Raw genomic sequence first — 17088 nt, forward strand, 5'->3', positions numbered from 1 at the left:
GCTGTTACAGTTTTACAATTGAGCTGTTATAGATCATTACATCGAGATGTGGCCTGCAGATGACCTGCATTAGAATGAACTGGGGTGCTGCTTAAAAATTCAGATTCCTGGGTCTCACCCCAGACTACAGAATCTGAAGTACATCATCAAGTTTAAAAACCACTGTTTTAGACCTCCGATTGGGGAAGGTGTCAGTGCCCCCAGAAATCTTAGTGCACCAGTGCCCAGCATTGTAAGGCCATCCTATTCAAGAAAAGAATCCTTAGATTAGTTAGTTATACTCAAGGTCATTGTTGATTGCAAGCGAAACCACTAGAGGGCAGAGCACACACCGATTTGCGGGAAGAAAAAGCGCCTGCTCAGTGTAGGTAAACCGACCAGAGCAAAGACCTGGTGGACCCAATTTCATAGGTCCTTAGCAGCAGGCACTATCTTTTATCAAAACCGTTCTCTGCCTTCAGGTACTCAAACCAAATTTGGGGGTGTACATCGTGGTGAAAAAATAATACTGTATGGCCAAGGAGTGCAGTGAGCATTGGTTTTAGAATGAGATAGTCTGGGTTTGAATCTTGGCTCTACCACTTCTTTCCTAGCTGACCTTGGGCAAGTTACCTAAGGTAGTTAGTTACCTAAGGGCAAGTTACCTCCTCATCCTAAATGGTTATAAAAATATCTTTTTAAAAGGGTTGTGGTGAGAATTAAACAAAACAAGATATGCAAAGTGCTTAGCAGGGTGCCTGGCTCCTAATCAGTGCTCCAGGAATGATGGTTGTTAAGTTTTTACTGCCCCAGGTCATGTGACCAAGCACAGCAGGGCTTCCGCTGCTTCAAAAAAGAGGATGCAGATGGAATCAGATCACTGCTGATCCATTTGTTTCCTCTGTAATTGGGACTTTAGTTTTTCTTAAGCATCTTTATGGATCTCCCAAACCTCCACACCAAACTCCTCCATGAGGCAAAATCTCCTTCTAGAAGAGACTACAAAAACAAACAAACAAACAAACAAAACCAGCCAGTGGTTTTATTGCAATGGCCTATCTGTCCTGCAAATGAGTCAGAACTGAGACCCCTAGAAGTCGTCTAGTTTTGGTGCCAGTTCTCTGGTTTCTGCTCCTTGTCCTATGCTGCATCCCCCTTTCCATCCCCCACCCCCCAGCCAAGGTAGCAACTGTAAGGCTCTGACCACAGCAGCAGGCTCTGGCACCTCAGAGGCGGATCTTCAATGGGAAGTCTTGGGGGAACATTTCCTCCCAAGAACCACAAGCATCTGGGCCTGGGACACTTCTCTCCCTCTCAGATCGCCCAGAATTTGAAAGAAAGAGAGAGAGCCCCAAGAGGGCTGGGGCACGGGGGAGGGGTGCGGAGGGAGGACTCTAGGGCAGAAAATTTGTGAACCAGGTTCCAAGTTTCCATTCTGCCACTTGGGCAAGTCTCTTTGGTGGCGCTTGGTTACCACTTGTAAAGTATAAACACTATTACTATCTTTTCTACTTCAGGGGTTGTTGTAAAGACCAGATGTAATGTTATTGAAGAAATGTGTTGGAAAACTAAAAGCTGGTTCACTTGGTAGGTAGCATGGAGGCGCTGAAGGGACTTAATGCCAAAAGCCCCAGCTCAGCCAGCGGTTCCTTATCTGTAAAACCAGAGGAGCGCGTGGGGTCAGCCCGCTAAAGGCTGGAATCTCCGGGAAAATCGTCCTCAAATCCGCGTTCTGGTGCATGCAGGAGGAAGCAGGGAAGGGAGGGGAAATCTCGTGGGCCGTTCAGCACCCCCCTCCCCTGCACTCCCAGGAAACGAAGCCGCCACCTGACCAGAGCAGAACGCGGAGAGGGAGGGCGCCGCCGCCTGCCAGGCGGTGGCGCCTGCGGGAGGCGCTGTCCAGCCGGCCTCTCCGAGCCACGTGCGGTTGTTTCCGTGTGGGGGCGATCACGTGATCGCCGTCAGCTGACCGGTCACGGCAGAGCCCGACTCAGGCGCTCCGCATCCCCTGCCCGGCTGCGCCCGGAGCGCAGGACTTTGCAGAGGGGTAAGAGCGTCCCCGGCCTCCCCTCCTCTGTTCCCGGCCCACCCCCCGCCACCTTGGTCTCAGCCCCGGTCCCTCGCCCATTCCTCCCCGCCCGGCCTGGCACCCCGGAAGACGTCGCGGGCAGGGCCGTGGCGGGGCTCAGCCCCGCGCTGCCCCCAGGCGGCCGGGAGGGGATGCCTCTGGGGAGCAAGGGGCGGGAAGTCCCTCTTACCCACGGGGCGCACGGCTGGTCCCCGCCTCCAAGCCCGGACATGGAGGAGCTGCTCCAGAGCGTGGAGAGGGACCTGAACATCGATGCCCGGCAGCTGGCTCCGGCCCCGGGGGGCACCCACGTGGTGGCCCTAGTGCCCGCGCGCTGGCTGGCCAGCCTCCGTGAGCGCCGGCTGCCCCCCGGACCCTGTCCCCGGGCAGAGGGCCTGAGCGAGGCGGAAGTGAGGACTCTCCTGCAACGCTCCGTGCAGAAGCTGCCCCACGGCTGGACGCGCGTGGAGGTGCACGGGCTGCGGAAACGGAGGCTGTCCTATCCCCTGGGCGGCGGCTTGCCCTCAGAGGAGGGCTCCAGCAGTCCCGAGACCCTCACTCGCTTCATGCAAGATGTGGCTGCCCAGAATTATCGAAACCTGTGGCGCCATGCTTACCGCACTTATGGGCAGCCCTACAGTCACAGCCCTGCCCCTTCAGCTGTCTGCGCGTTAGACTTAGTCCGACAGGCTCTGCAGAGGGTCTATGGTTGTTCCTTCCTGTCCGTGGGTGAGTTTACCCAGGGCCAGTCATCTGCAAGAGAGGGTGCCTGTCCCCCTCGGGGCAACCTGGCCTGTCCCAGTCTTCTGCCAGCTGAGGCTCTGCTTGAGTCTCCAGAGATGCTGTACGTGGTACACCCATACGTGCAGTTCTCCCTGCACGATGTTGTCACCTTCAGCCCTGCCAAGCTGACCAACAGCCAAGCCAAGGTGCTTTTCATTCTTTTCCGTGTGCTGAGGGCCATGGATGCCTGTCACCGCCAGGGATTGGCCTGCGGGGCCCTAACTTTGCACCACATCGCTGTAGATGAAAAGCTTTGCAGTGAGCTCCGGCTGGACCTGAGTGCTTACGAGAGGCCTCAGGAGGATGAGAATGAAAAGAGCCCTGTGGCAAAGAACGGGCCAGGCGTCAGACCTGGAGACAAGGGAGGAGAGGGACCCAGGTGTCCCACCTGCCGGGAGGAACTTCGGGGTCTTGTGCTAGATTGGGTCCATGGCCGCATCAGCAACTTCCACTACCTCATGCAGCTAAACAGGTTGGCGGGTCGACGGCAGGGCGATCCCAACTACCACCCTGTGCTGCCCTGGGTGGTGGACTTCACCACCCCCCACGGGCGCTTTCGAGACCTCCGCAAGTCCAAGTTCCGCCTCAACAAGGGGGACAAGCAGCTGGACTTCACATACGAGATGACGAGGCAGGCATTTGTAGCTGGTGGCGCGGGGGGCGGGGAGCCACCTCACGTCCCTCACCACATCTCAGACGTGCTCTCCGACATAACATATTATGTGTACAAGGCTCGGCGGACGCCCCGCTCCGTGCTCTGTGGACACGTGCGGGCACAGTGGGAGCCCCACGAGTATCCTGCCAGCATGGAGCGCATGCAGAGCTGGACACCTGATGAGTGCATCCCTGAGTTCTACGCCGATCCCTCGATCTTCTCCTCCATCCACCCGGACATGCCTGACCTGGATGTGCCAGCCTGGTGCGGCTCCAGCCGCGAGTTCGTGTCCACCCACCGGGCCCTGTTGGAGAGCCGAGAGGTGTCCCAGGACCTGCACCATTGGATCGACCTCACCTTTGGCTACAAACTGCAGGGCAAGGAAGCTGTGAAGGAGAAGAACGTGTGTCTGCACCTGGTGGATGCCCACACCCACCTGACCAGCTATGGCGTCGTACAGCTCTTCGATCAGCCGCACCCCCAGCGCCTGGCCGGGGCTCCTGCCCTGGCCCCTGAGCCCCCACTCATTCCCAGAGTGTTGTTCCAGACCATCCAGGAGAGCACCGGCCGGGAGGACTTACCAGGACAGCTTACGAATGGGGCGGGCAGGCTGGTTTTGGAGGGCACTCCCTGCGAGGCTGGCTGGGCCAGAGACAGGCCCGGGGCAGGGGAAGATGACTTGGAACAGGCCACGGAAGCTCTGGATTCCATCTCCCTTGCGGGGAAAGCCGGTGACCAGCTAGGCTCCTCTTCCTTTGTCTCCAGTCAAGCCCCACCAGGCCTCCTGTCTTTCTCAGTAGCCTCAGCTTCTCGGCCAGGCCGCAGGAACAAACCTGCCAGTGCAGACCCTGGGGAAGGGGATGAGGGGAAGATTCTTCTACCCGAGGGCTTCAATCCTGTGCAGGCCCTGGAAGGGCTGGAGAAACTTGGCAACTTTCTGACCAAAGGCCTTGGGAGCCAGCTGGAAGTGCCTGAGCAGCCCCAGATCCAGCCACCTGTGCAACTGCGGGAACTTCTCCATCGGGACATGCAGGCGCTGGGGGTCCTGTTGGCTGAGATGGTGTTTGCCACCAGGGTCCGAATGCTGCCGCCTGACGCCTCTTTGTGGGTACGCTTTGAGGCCGTCCGGGGGCTCTGCCTCCGTCACCCCAAGGAGGTCCCCGTGTCTTTGCAGCCCGTGCTGGACAAACTCCTGCAGCTGAGTGGACCCGAAGGCCCTGTGGTGACAGGGAGGGGCAAACTAGCCCCACTCTTTGAGTACAGGCCGGTCTCCCAGGGATTGCCCCCTCCCTGCCCGGCCCAGCTCCTCAGCCCCTTCAGCTCTGTGGTTCCCTTCCCCCCGTACTTCCCAGCGCTACACAAGTTCATCCTCCTGTATCAGACAAGACGCGTGGAGGATGAGGCCCAGGGGCGGGAGCTGGTGTTCGCGCTGTGGCAGCAACTGGGGGCAGTGCTGAGTGACATCACCCCGGAGGGGCTGGAGATCCTGCTGCCCTTCGTGCTGTCACTCATGTCTGAGGAGCACACGGCCGTGTACGCAGCCTGGTACCTCTTTGAACCGGTCGCTAAGGCCCTGGGCCCCAGAAATGCTAATAAGTACCTCCTGAAACCTCTCATCGGTGCCTATGAGAGCCCCTGCAGGTTACATGGCCGCTTCTACTTGTACACTGACTGCTTTGTGGCCCAGCTGATGGTGCGGCTGGGCCTGCAGGCCTTTCTCATCCACCTGCTGCCCCACGTCTTACAGGTGCTGGCTGGTGTGGAGGCCTCTCAGGAGGAAAGCAAGGGCCTGGTGGGCGCCCCCGAGGATGAGGAGAGTGAGCTCCCGGGGGCCAGGCCCAGCTCCTGTGCTTTCAGGGAGGAGATGCCGATGGATGGTGAGCCTGCAGCCTCCTCGGGCCTGGGGCTCCCAGACTACACGTCTGGCGTCAGCTTCCACGACCAGGCCTATCTCCCTGAGACCGAGGACTTCCAGGCTGGGCTCTATGTGGCAGAGTCCCCACAGCCCCAGGAAGCCGAGGCTGTGAGCCTGGGTCGGCTGAGTGACAAGAGCAGCACCAGCGAGACCTCCCTGGGCGAGGAGCGGGCTGCCGAGGAAGGGGGTGCTCCCGTGGACAAGAGCAGCCTCAGGTCAGGCGACAGCAGCCAGGACTTGAAGCAGAGCGAGGGCTCAGAGGAGGAAGAGGAGGAGGACGAAGGCTGTGTGGTGGTGTTGGAGGAGGAGGAGGGGGATGGGGAGCAAGACGAGATCACCAGGGCCTCTGAACTCACTCTCTCTGACACTGTGCTGTCCATGGATACGGTGGTGGCCCGCGGTGGTGAGACAGATGGGGAGGAAGAAGATGAGCCGCTGACTGAGCAGTCGGAGGGCAAAGAACAGAAGATCCTCCTCGGTGAGTTCTCAGGCCTTAAGGTGTTGGTCAAACAGTCCTCTGGTCACTTATTTATTTATTGAATGAAGTAAGCTTTACACCCAGCATGGGACTCGAACGCATGACCCTGAGATCAAGAGTCCCATGTTCTGACTGAGCCAGCCGGGTGCCTTGTGGGTGTTTTTTTGTTTTGTTTTGTTTTGTTTTATTTATTTTTTTTAATTTAAATTCCAGTATATTTAACCTGGAGTGTTTTCTTAGTTTTCAGGTGTACAATAGTGTTTCACCAAATCTATGCAAGACTCTGGGCTCATCACGACACAAATACTCCTTAATCCCCATCACCTATTTTCTCCACCCCATCTCCTCTTCCCCTCTGGAGTTTGTTCTCTAGAGTTAAGAGTCTTTTTTTTTTTTTTTTTTTTGGTTTCTCTCTCTTTTTCCTTTGCCTTTTTTTTTTTTTTTTTTTTCAAGATTTAGTTATTTGAGGGAGAGCACACTAAGCAGACTGCACCGACCACTGAGCCCAGTGCAGGGCTCAGTCTCACGACCCTGAGATCATGATCTGAGCCAAAACCAAGAGTCGGACCCTCACCGACTGCCCCACCCAGGCACCCCATGCTCTCGTTTGTTTCTTAAATTCCACCTGTGAGTGAAATCATATGGGATTGGTCTCTCTCTCTGACTTTTTTTTGCTTAGCATTATACTCTCGGTCCAACATGTTGTTGGGCGTGGCAGGGTATGATTCTTTTTTAAGTGTGAATAATATTCCACATATATATATATATATATATATATATATATATATATATATATACTACATCTTATTTTTTAGGACTTTTTTGGTGAGGATCAGAGAGGGAGAGAGCATAGACAAGAGGAGCAGCAGGCAGAGGGAGAAGAAGGCTCCCTGCTGAGTGAGGGGCCCGATGCAGGAGTCAATCCCAGGACCCCGGGATCATGACCTGAGCTGAAAGCAGACACTTAACTGACTGAGTCACTCAGGCACAATATACTACATTTTCTTTATCCATTCATCTATCAGTGGACACTTGGGCTGCTTCCATAGTTTGTCTGTTGTAAATAATGCTGCAAAAACAGGGGTGCATGTATCCCTTTGATTGAGTGTTTTTTTTTTTTTTTGAGATTTTATTTATTTATTTGACAGAGAGATCCCAAGCAGGCAGAGAGGCAGGCAGAGAGAGAGAGGGAAGCAGGCTCCCTGCTGAGCAGAGAGCCCGATGCGGGACTCGATCCCAGGACCCTGAGATCATGACCTGAGCCGAAGGCAGCGGCTTAACCCACTGAGCCACTCAGGCGCCCCGATTGAGTGTTTTTGTATTTTGGGGGTGAACACCAGTAGTGCAGTTATTGGATCACTACCCTGTAGTACTATTTTTAACTTTTTAAAAAAGATTTTATTTATTTACTGAGAGAGAGAATGAGTGGGGGGAGGGAAGGGGGAGAGGGGGAATTAGACTCCCCTCTCAGCAGGGAACCCGATGCAAGGCTCGATCTCAGGACCCTGGGATCATGACCTGAGCTGAAGGCAGATGCTGAGCCAACTGAGCCACCCAGGCGCCCTGATATTATAGTTTTAATTTGCATCTCCCTGATGATGAGTGATATTGAGCATCTTTTCATGTGTTAGTTGGCCATCTGGATATCTTTGGGGAAATGTCTGTTCCTGTCTTCTGTCCATTTTTTAGTTGGATTATTTGTGCTTTGGGTGTTGACTTGTAGCAGTTCTTTATATATTTTGGATACTAAGCCTTTATCAGATCTTTCATTTGCAGATATGTTCTCCCATTCTTTAGGGTGCCCTTTAGTTTTATTGTTTCCTTAGCAGTGCTGAAGCTTTTTATTTTGATGTTGTCCCAGTAGTTAATTTTTGCTTTTATTTCCCTTGCCTCAGGAGACATTTCTAGAAAGATGTTGCTACTGCTGATGTCAGAGAAATTATTGCCTGTGCTCTCTTCTAGGATTTTTATGGTTTCGGGTCTCATATTTAGATCTTTAATCCATTTTGAGGTTGTTTTTTTTTTTTTTTTAATTTTTTCTCACCATATTGAGTTTATTTTTGTGTATGGTGTAAGAAAGTGGGCCAGTTTGATTCCTTTTTTTATTTTTATTTTTGTAGGCTCCATGCCAGGTGGAGCCCAGTGTGGGGCTTGAACTCAAGACCCTGAGGTCAAGACCTGAGCTAAAATCAAGAGTAGGATGGTTAGCTGATTGAGCCATCCAGGCATCTCCAGTTTGTCTTTTGCATGTAGCTGTCCAGTTTTTTGCCATATGTTGAAGAGATTGTCTTTTTCCCATTGTATAGTCTTTTCCTCCTTTGTTGAAGATCAATTGACCATATAATTGTGGGTTTACTTCTGGCTTTTCTATTTTGTTCCATTGATCTGTGTGTCTGTTTTGTGCCAGTATCATACTGTTATGATTGCTACAGCTTTGTAATGTAACTTGAAGTCTAGAATTGTGATGCCTCCAGCTTTGCTTTTCTTTTTCAAGATTGCTTTGGCTATTCAGGGTCCTTTATGGTTCCATAATAATTTTAGGGTTGTTTGTACTTGTTCTGCGAAAAATGCTGTTGGTATTTTGATAGAGATTGCATTAAATTTGTAGACTGCTTTGGGTAGTTTAGACATTTAACAATATCCGTTTTTCCAATCCATGAACATAGAATGCTTCTCCATTTCTTTGTGTTGTCTTCAATTTCTTTCATCAATGTTTTATATTTTTCAAAGTATAGGTCTTTTATCTCTTTGGTTAAATTTATTCCTAAGCATTATATTTTTTTGGTGCAATTTTAAATGTGATTCTTAATTTCATTTTCTGTTGCTTTATAATTAGCGTATAGAAGTGCAACCGATTTCTGTACTTTGATTTTGGATCCTGTAACTTTACTGGATTCATTTATCTGTTCCAGTAGTTTTTTGGTTTTGAGTCTTTATGGTTTTCTGTATATAGTGTCAGTTTACCTACAAATAGTGAAAGTTTTACTTCTTCTTTTACTTCTTCCTTACCAATTTGGATGACTTTTATTTCTTTTTGTTGTCTAATTGCTGTGGTTTGAATTTCCAGTGGTGAGACTGGACATCATTTTCTTATTCCTGACCTTAGAGGAAAAGCTCCTAGTTTTTCCCCATTGAGGATGATATTTGCTGTGGGTTTTTCACATAAGGCTTTTATTGTGTTGAGGTATATTCCCTCTAAACCTACTTTGTTGAGGGTTTTTATCATGAATGGGTGTTATACTTTGTTAAATGCTTTTTCTGCATCTGTTAAAATGATCATATGGTTTTTTTCCCTTTTTAAAAGATTTTGTTTGTTTGATAGAAAGAGAGAGGGCACACACACACAAGTAGGGGAAGCAGCAGGCAGAGGGAGAAGCAGGCCTCCCGCTGAGCAGGGAGCCCTCGATGCAGGGCTCCATCCCAGGACCCTGGAATCATGACCTGAGCCGAAGGCAGACACTTAACAACTGAGCCACCCAAGCATCCCTTACTCTGGTTTTCATTCAGCATTTCTAAGTACCTCGTCTGCTCCAAGGAAGTGGATTGAACAGATTCACGTGTGGCACAGGTGTGGGCCTTCCTTCCTGGAGCTCACTCCTAGCAGAGGAGGGTACCTTAGGTAAAGTAATGCTGTAAAGAACAGGGCTAGGTACTACAAGGAACTGTAAGTAGGGCTTAGATCTAGTTTTCAGGGGTCAGAGAGACTTCCATGAAAGTAGAGTCAGGGATGCCTGGGTGGCTCAGTCAGTTAAGTGTCTGCCTTTGGCTTAGGTCATGATCCCAGGGTCCTGGGATTGAGCCCCATGTTGGGCTCCCTGCTCAGCAGGCAGCCTGCTTCTTCCTTTCCCTCTGCCCCTCCGCCTCCACTTGTGCTCTCTCTCTAATAAATAAATAAAATTTTTAGGAGGAAAAAAAGAGGTAGAGACAGTTGAGGTCCAGTGAATAGGAGGTAGCAAGGCAAAAATGGTAGGGTCTGTGGTGGGAAGAGCATACCAGGCAGAGGGATCAGCATGTGTGAGATTCTGTGACTCCATTAAAGAAGCAGTGAAAAGGGATGCCTGGGTGGCTCAGTCCATTAAGCCGCTGCCTTTGGCTCGGGTCATGATCCCAGGGTCCTGGGATGGAGTCCCTCATCAGGGTCCTTGCTCAGCAGGGAGCCTGCTTCTCTCTCTGCCTCTGCCTGCCACTCTGCCTGCTTGTGAGCTAGCTCTCTCTCTCTCTCTCTCTGGCAAATAAAATAAATAAATAAAATCTTAAAAAAAAAAAAAAAGGAGAAGCAGTGAAAGGCTGGCCTGGTTAGACAGGGAGACTGGAGGGAAGAAGAGGGAGCACAGGCCATAGTGGGAGGGAGCTAGGGCCTGGCCAGGCCTCATTTAGCAGCTTAAGAAGATTCACTGAAAGGATGACCTTCGTGTAAGTTGTACCCGAGGGGAGGATTCTGGAGCAGCCTGGAAGCCAGGGTCACCTGGGGCAGTCCTAAAGCCACAGGTCCCCTCTGGCACTGTGAAATAGCTAGTGGTGATATGGGGCGCAGGCTGCTTGGCAGGTTTGCACCCAGGATTGGCTAGGAGGGGTGCTGTGGGCTGGGGTGAGAGGAGTGGCAAGCCACCGTTATCTGATGAGCTCAGGGCCTGCTCCTGTCTTGCAGATACGGCCTGCAAGATGGTCCGCTGGCTGTCTGCCAGGCTTGGCCCCACTGTGGCCTCTCGCTATGTGGCCCGGAACCTGCTCCGCTTGCTGACATCTTGCTACGTTGGTAAGGCCTGCGGTCGGTGCTGGAGAGGGGGCTCCATCTCAGACCTTCTGTCCGTCCTCAGCCCCCTGTAGGGCATCCTTCCCCCTTCCATGTCCCTGCCAGGTCCCGGGTCCCGGTCTCTAAGCCACTTCCTTCCTTGGGCAGGGCATGGTGTGGGCCCCAGGCTAGAGGGAATGGGAGCGGCTACCCTAGTTCCTGGAAGACTGACCCTGCTGCCCGCCCTGAGCCGCTCGAGGCCGCTGGCTCTTCCTTGGCAGGGCCCGCTCGGCAGCAGTTCACCGTGAGCGGCGGGGGGAGCCCCCCGCTGAGCGCGGGCAACGTCTACCAGAAGAGGCCGGTCTTGGGCGATACAGTGTCTGGGCCTGTGCTCAGCTGCCTCCTGCACATCGCTCATCTGTACGGGGAGCCTGTCCTCACCTACCAGTACCTGCCTTACATCAGCTACCTGGTCAGTCACTGCTGGGGCAGCCTCAGGGGAGGCCGAGGAGCTTGAGGGCAGACCTGAGCAATCTGGGGGTCCCAGGGGTCCATGGGCGGCCTGGCCCTCATCCACTCTGTGGCCCTAGGTGGCCCCAGGTAGCACCTCGGGCCCCAGTCGACTGAACAGCCGTAAGGAGGCAGGGCTGCTGGCGGCGGTGACCCTTACCCAGAAGATCATCGTGTACCTCTCGGACACCACCCTCATGGACATCCTGCCCCGAATCAGCCACGAGGTCTTACTACCTGTGCTCAGCTTCCTCACTTCCCTCGTCACTGGGTAGGCTGCTGCACCGCCCCTGTGCAGGGAGTAGCCCAGCTGAGGATGCTGCCTGGGAGGGGCTGGGAAGCTTGGGAGTGAGACTGGGTGTCAGGAGTCCTGGTTCTGATCCAGCGGTGCGACCCTGGGCAAGCCGCAACTCCTCTCTGTGCCTCAGTTTCCTTATCTCATTTGGGCCAATCAGTCTTGGAGCTCTGTTCATTGAAAGCTTTTTGGTAGATTCTGGGCAAGTCCTGCAGAGTGGGGGTTGGTGTAAGGGGGGCGCTGGAGCTCATGTGCTTTCTTTCCAGGTTCCCGAGTGGGGCCCAGGCCCGGACTGTCCTGTGTGTGAAAACCATCAGCCTCATCGCCCTCATATGCCTGCGCATTGGGCAGGAGATGGTCCAGCAGCACCTGAGTGAGCCTGTGGCCACCTTTTTTCAAGTCTTCTCTCAGCTGCATGAGCTTCAGCACCAGGTAGGCAGACCTGCTTCCCTTACCTGGCTGGACTGGGCGGGGCAGGCGCCGTGAACTTAGCTGACTTGCCCTGGGCTGTCCTGCCCCCAGGATCTGAAGCTGGATGCTGTGGGCCACAGCGAGGGCCAGCTGCCGGAGGTGGCCTTCTCCGACGGGCAGCAGCGGCTAGTGGACCCCAGCCTGCTGGACGAGCTGCAGAAGGTGTTCACCTTGGAGATGGCGTACACAATCTACGTGCCCTTCTCCTGCCTGTTGGGTACTGCCCCATCACATTCCCTTGCAAAGCCTTTGTGGCTCTGTCTCTTCCCCTGGGAGGGCTCTGGTGCTCCCCTTGCCCCCCCAGACCCTGTAGCTGGTCTTCAGCACAGTGTTGTGCGTCAGACCTCACCGTCCCAAGGTGACACGTAAACAGAGAGTGAGCATTAGCCAGCAGGGAGGCATGGGAGCTGATCTAGAGTATCCCTGGGGAAGGCAGGGGCCTTGGGCCGATGTACGGACATCTCTAGGAGTTTCTGGGAGGAATAAGTAGCCCACCGTCTGTGTAGCCTCAGACTACACCTTGCAGGCCTGGCACTGCTGCATGGTTATGTATGTTGTCTCCCTGAATGGGAAGAACGGCCCTGTGGTCAGATACGTTATTGTTCCTCCACTGAAATCTGGGTCCTGAGAGGGGGAGCGCTGGCCATCTTTCTCACCGTTCTGTTTCCCATGTGTCACATGGTGCCCAGCACATACAGAGGATGTGCATGTGAGCGAATCCATGTCTTCCTAGGGAAGAAACAGGCTCAGGGATGAAGAGTTACTTGCCTAGAGTTTCATAGCCAGCACCTGCCCTGTCTTCTGTTCCCAAGCTTTGGCGGGGTGGTGGCAGCTGCCTGCCATCTTCCCTGATCTTAGGATTACTCCCACCCTCCCATCTAGGTGACATCATCAGGAAGATCGTCCCCAACCATGAGCTGGTTGGGGAACTGGCGGGGCTGTATCTGGAGAGCATCAGCCCAAGCAGTCACAGCCCGGCCAGCGTGGAACCCACCATGCCCAACACGGGCCCCGAGTGGGACCCCCAGAGTGGGGGTGGCCCACGGGATGACAGCCACTCAGGGACCTTTGGGAGCGTTCTGGTCGGGAACCGCATCCAGATTCCTGATGACCCACAGCCTGAGAGCCCTGGCTTGCTGGGCCCCGTCCCGGGGGTGGGCAGTGGGGGCGTCAGCAGCGAGGAGGACAACGCGCTGAAGCGGGAGCTGCCCCGGAGCGCCCACGGGCTGAGCGGGAACTGGCTCGCGTACTGGCAGTACGAGATCGGCGTGAGCCAGCAGGACGCCCACTTTCACTTCCACCAGATCCGCCTGCAGAGCTTCCCGGGCCACTCTGGGGCCGTCAAGTGTGTGGCACCCCTGAGCAGTGAGGACTTCTTCCTGAGTGGCAGTAAGGACCGCACGGTGCGCCTCTGGCCGCTCTACAACTCAGGGGATGGCACCAGTGAGACGGCTCCGCGCCTCATCTACACCCAGCACCGCAAGAGCGTCTTCTTCGTGGGCCAGCTCGAGGCCCCGCAGTACGTGGTGAGCTGCGACGGGGCCGTGCACGTCTGGGACCCCTTCACAGGTGAGCGGGTCCAGGTGAGGCCTGTTCTCTTGCTGCCATACTGGGCGCTGCCAGGCCTCTGGGTTTGAGGACCCAGGGTTGGGCGGTTGGGGTGTAATGGTATAGGGGGTGGGGTGACCCAGTGAGGCCGCCCAGAGGAGCAGTTGGACCTGAGTTTGAATTGGTTTTGCCAACTTTATTTGCTGGGTGACCTTGTGCAAGTCACCTTGTTGATCTGTAAAATGGGAATCAGAACGGGGTTAGAAGATGATGCACATAGGAGTTTGGCTTAACATGTAGCATGTCATAAAAGTTTGGCAGATGGTTGCTTGATTGTATTTTGGCATCATGGGGGAGGAGAAGTAAGGTTAATAAGGTTTTTGAAGGGGGAGGGGATTGGGTAGTGTTGAGGTAGACTGAGGAGAAGTAGTGTTTGATCAGGGGGTGCCGTGGGAAAAGAAGAGGTTGCTCCGGGGACTGGAGCCTGGCCTGGCCACAGAAGCAGGAAGGTGGGAGAGTCAAAAAGCATCTTCAGCATTTTCTGAGGTCCTCTGGAATATGAGAAGCAGATCCAGGGTAGGTCAGGGAGATAGGAAGAATTGAGGTGCTTCTGTCAGCTCCTGGTACCCCAGATCCATGGTGCCTTTCCTTCCCAGGGAAGACCCTCCGCATGATGGAGCCATGGGACAGCCGCGTGCCCCTGACTGCTGTGGCCGTCATGCCTGCCCCCCATACCAGCATCACCATGGCCAGCTCTGACTCCACCCTGCGCTTCGTGGACTGCAGGAAGCCTGGCCTGCAGGTCAGGGCCGTCCAGTTCCCTGAGCTCAGGCCTGGATGCCCGGCAGGGAGGAGAGACCCCAAAGAGAGAAGGCCAGAGTGTCGTTTAGACCAATGACCCACAGCAGCAAACCCTGAGTGGGGGGTGGGACTGACCTGAGATGGAGGGGGGGCCCTCTGCTTGATAGAGGGGGCGGGGATAAAGGATCAGGCCTTTCAACTGTGTGGGCTTGGGAGGGAGCAGGACCTCAGGGAGAAATGGGTTGGGGTGGCACTTTAGCTCATCTCCCTCTGTCTGCAGCACGAGTTCCGCCTCGGTGGTGGGCTGAACCCCGGCCTCGTCCGCTCCTTGGCCGTCAGCCCCAGTGGCCGTAGCGTGGTGGCTGGCTTCTCCTCGGGCTTCATGGTGCTCCTGGACACCCGAACTGGCCTGGTTCTACGTGGCTGGCCGGCCCATGAAGGGGACATCCTGCAGATCAAGGTGACTGACCAGGTCCCTTTCCCCTCCTCACTGCCCAGCCCTGCCCCTACTCCAGGTCCTCTTAGGGCCCACTCAGGACAGGCTCCAGCTAAGGTAATCTCCCTTTTACCTGCCCCAGGGCTGATGGGCACAGAGGGTTAGGAGCCAGAGGCAGGCCATGGGGGTGGGAAGCAGGGGGTGAGCTGACCCTGCTGCTCCCTGGGGATGTTCTAATGAGTAACCCTTGTCCATATTTGCCTTGCTTGGAGGATCAGGGGTCAGGCCCTGTCCGTGACCCAGTTCAGGTTAAATAAAGCTCAGCTGGGAGGCTGTTTACTGCCCCCAGACCACGGAACAGAGTCCATGTCCCATGCTGGGCTGCCCTCATGGGGGCAGGGACGTCCCCGCCTGGGGATCCTACCCCTACCCCCACCCATTCTCAGGCACAGACTTCAGGGAACTGCCCGGGGAGGGATAGCAGGGGAGGAACAGGGTTCTTTGTGGGATGATATTTCCAGGCAGCTGGCACTTCCTCCCTGTGCTGACTGCAGCCAGGGGACCTGCATTGCCACTGCTAAGGACACACTGGCTCCAGCTGTGTCCAGGACCCTAGGGGGCCCAGGGGTCCAGGTAGCTTTCAGTTCGGACCTTCCAGGGATGCATTCGGAGGGCTTTGGGGTCAGCCTTGGTGTTAATCCTGGCAGTGCTACTTACTGGCTCTCTGACCTTGGGAGGATTACTTAACTTCTCTGAGCCTCGGGTTCTTTCTCTGTAAAATGGGAATAACAAGAGCATTTACGTCATTGAGTTGTCCTGAAAATTAAATTTGGTAATATGGCACGCCGCACACAATGCCTAGAGTGAGCGCCCAAGTTACAGTGGTGACTAGGTGCAAGACACCTGAGCACAGTGACATCAACCAGCCCTTATAAGATGTGGTGGAGGAGGCAGCTGGTCTCCTGCCCAGGACCCCTCTGTTTTCCTGGGAGATCCCCTGCGAGTAAACAGAAGACCCTGGAGCTCGTTGGGCACATGGGAGGGCCTGGGTCCAGCTGGCTCAGGCTCTCTTCTCCCCAAGCAGGCGGTGGAGGGCAGTGTCCTGGTCAGCTCCTCCTCTGACCACTCCTTGACCGTGTGGAAGGAGCTGGAACAGAAGCCCACGCACCACTACAAGTCTGCCTCTGACCCCATCCACACCTTCGACCTGTATGGCAGCGAGGTGGTCACCGGCACAGTGGCCAACAAGATCGGCGTCTGCTCCCTACTCGAGCCCCCCTCCCAGGCCACCACCAAGCTCAGCTCTGAGAACTTCCGAGGCACGCTCACCAGCCTGGCCTTGCTGCCCACCAAACGCCACCTTTTGCTAGGCTCGGACAATGGGGTCATCCGCCTCCTGGCGTAGGCTGAGGCAGGGCCGGCCCATGAGGGTGGGCAGACATCCCCCCCAGGAGTCCCTCCCTCACCCGTGTTTTCCCAGCAGCTCCCTCTGTGCAAGCATCAGGCCCCACACTCCGAGTGGCCATGTGGCCTGCAAGCTAGGGGGAGGCAGGAGTCCAGGGTCCCAAACTGCCAGAGCCACCAGTGCTGCCAGAAAGGATCTCCTTCACAGCTTGGGGGAGCTGCTGCCCCTAGTTAGCAGGAAGCAAGAGAGAGAGAGAGAGAGAGAGAGCATGGGAAAGCATTGCCCTCCCTTCTCCCTGGCTCTGCCCTCTGGGTCTACATGGGGACAGGGAAGCTCTGAGAAGAGGAACGGAGATGGGCCCCGGCCCAGCCAGTCTCCAGCTGAAGATGCCCCCACACCTTGCTGAGCTCTCTCTACCCCAGTCTCACAAGGACAGGACAGCTGCTCCAGTCCAGGACACTGATGGTGCTTGGACTCCAGCCTCTAATGAGGGCTGGTTGTGGTCCAGGAGTTAAGGGCCTTAGGCTGGGGTTTAAGTGTCCACCCAGCGGGGCCCTGCCCAGTGTGGGACTAGTAGGGGAAGAAAGAGGGCAGGACCAGGGGAGGGAAGAGGGACTGGGCCAGCCGGTGCCTGGCCAGGAGTGACCACCTGCCTTGCCTGCCCACCCCTCACCACAGTGTTTGTGCCTTGAAACTGAGGAGGCAGCCCCTGGGCCCAGAACCCTCATGGTCCAACACCCTGAGAGAAGGGGCAAGAATGATTTCTGCATCTCAGGTCTCTCCCAGGAGACAGGAAGACCCAGCCATCCTGGGACCCTCATATTCGGGAGCAGAGATGAGGTCTGAGCCTGCACCCCTACTGCCTCCTCATTATTTGCAATAGATGTAAATATGACCAATAAATCCTTTGGAAGAGCCATGGAACTGAGGGACACTTTTCTTGATGGTGGTATCAGGGTGGGGAAGAATTAGGAGTGGGCAGCTTCCCAGGCCATGAGGAGAGGGCGAGAAG

At 54.9% G+C, this 17088-nt stretch overlaps 1 protein-coding gene across 2 annotated transcripts; it reads left to right on the forward strand.

Annotated features, from left to right (window-relative positions):
* The first annotated feature begins 1926 nt into the window (after positions 1 to 1926).
* WDR81 (WD repeat domain 81) lies at positions 1927 to 17000 on the forward strand. Of its 2 annotated transcripts, XM_047707274.1 has the most exons (10): positions 1927 to 5878; positions 10527 to 10634; positions 10892 to 11082; positions 11201 to 11391; positions 11682 to 11847; positions 11938 to 12103; positions 12769 to 13455; positions 14091 to 14236; positions 14516 to 14695; positions 15756 to 17000. In XM_047707274.1, the coding sequence occupies exons 1-10, from the start codon at positions 2200 to 2202 to the stop codon at positions 16074 to 16076; spliced, it is 5835 nt and encodes a 1944-aa protein (XP_047563230.1). In that variant the 5' UTR covers positions 1927 to 2199; the 3' UTR covers positions 16077 to 17000. The 2 variants fall into 2 exon arrangements, with proteins under 2 accessions (XP_047563230.1, XP_047563231.1); XM_047707275.1 differs by lacking the exons at positions 14091 to 14236; positions 14516 to 14695; positions 15756 to 17000 and having other exon boundaries at positions 1929 to 5878; positions 11938 to 12048; positions 12769 to 13228.
* The last annotated feature ends 88 nt before the right edge of the window (positions 17001 to 17088 follow it).

The sequence above is a fragment of the Lutra lutra genome, chromosome 16 (genome assembly GCF_902655055.1).
Source record: "Lutra lutra chromosome 16, mLutLut1.2, whole genome shotgun sequence".
In the NCBI taxonomy this organism is placed as follows: Eukaryota; Metazoa; Chordata; class Mammalia; order Carnivora; family Mustelidae; genus Lutra; species Lutra lutra.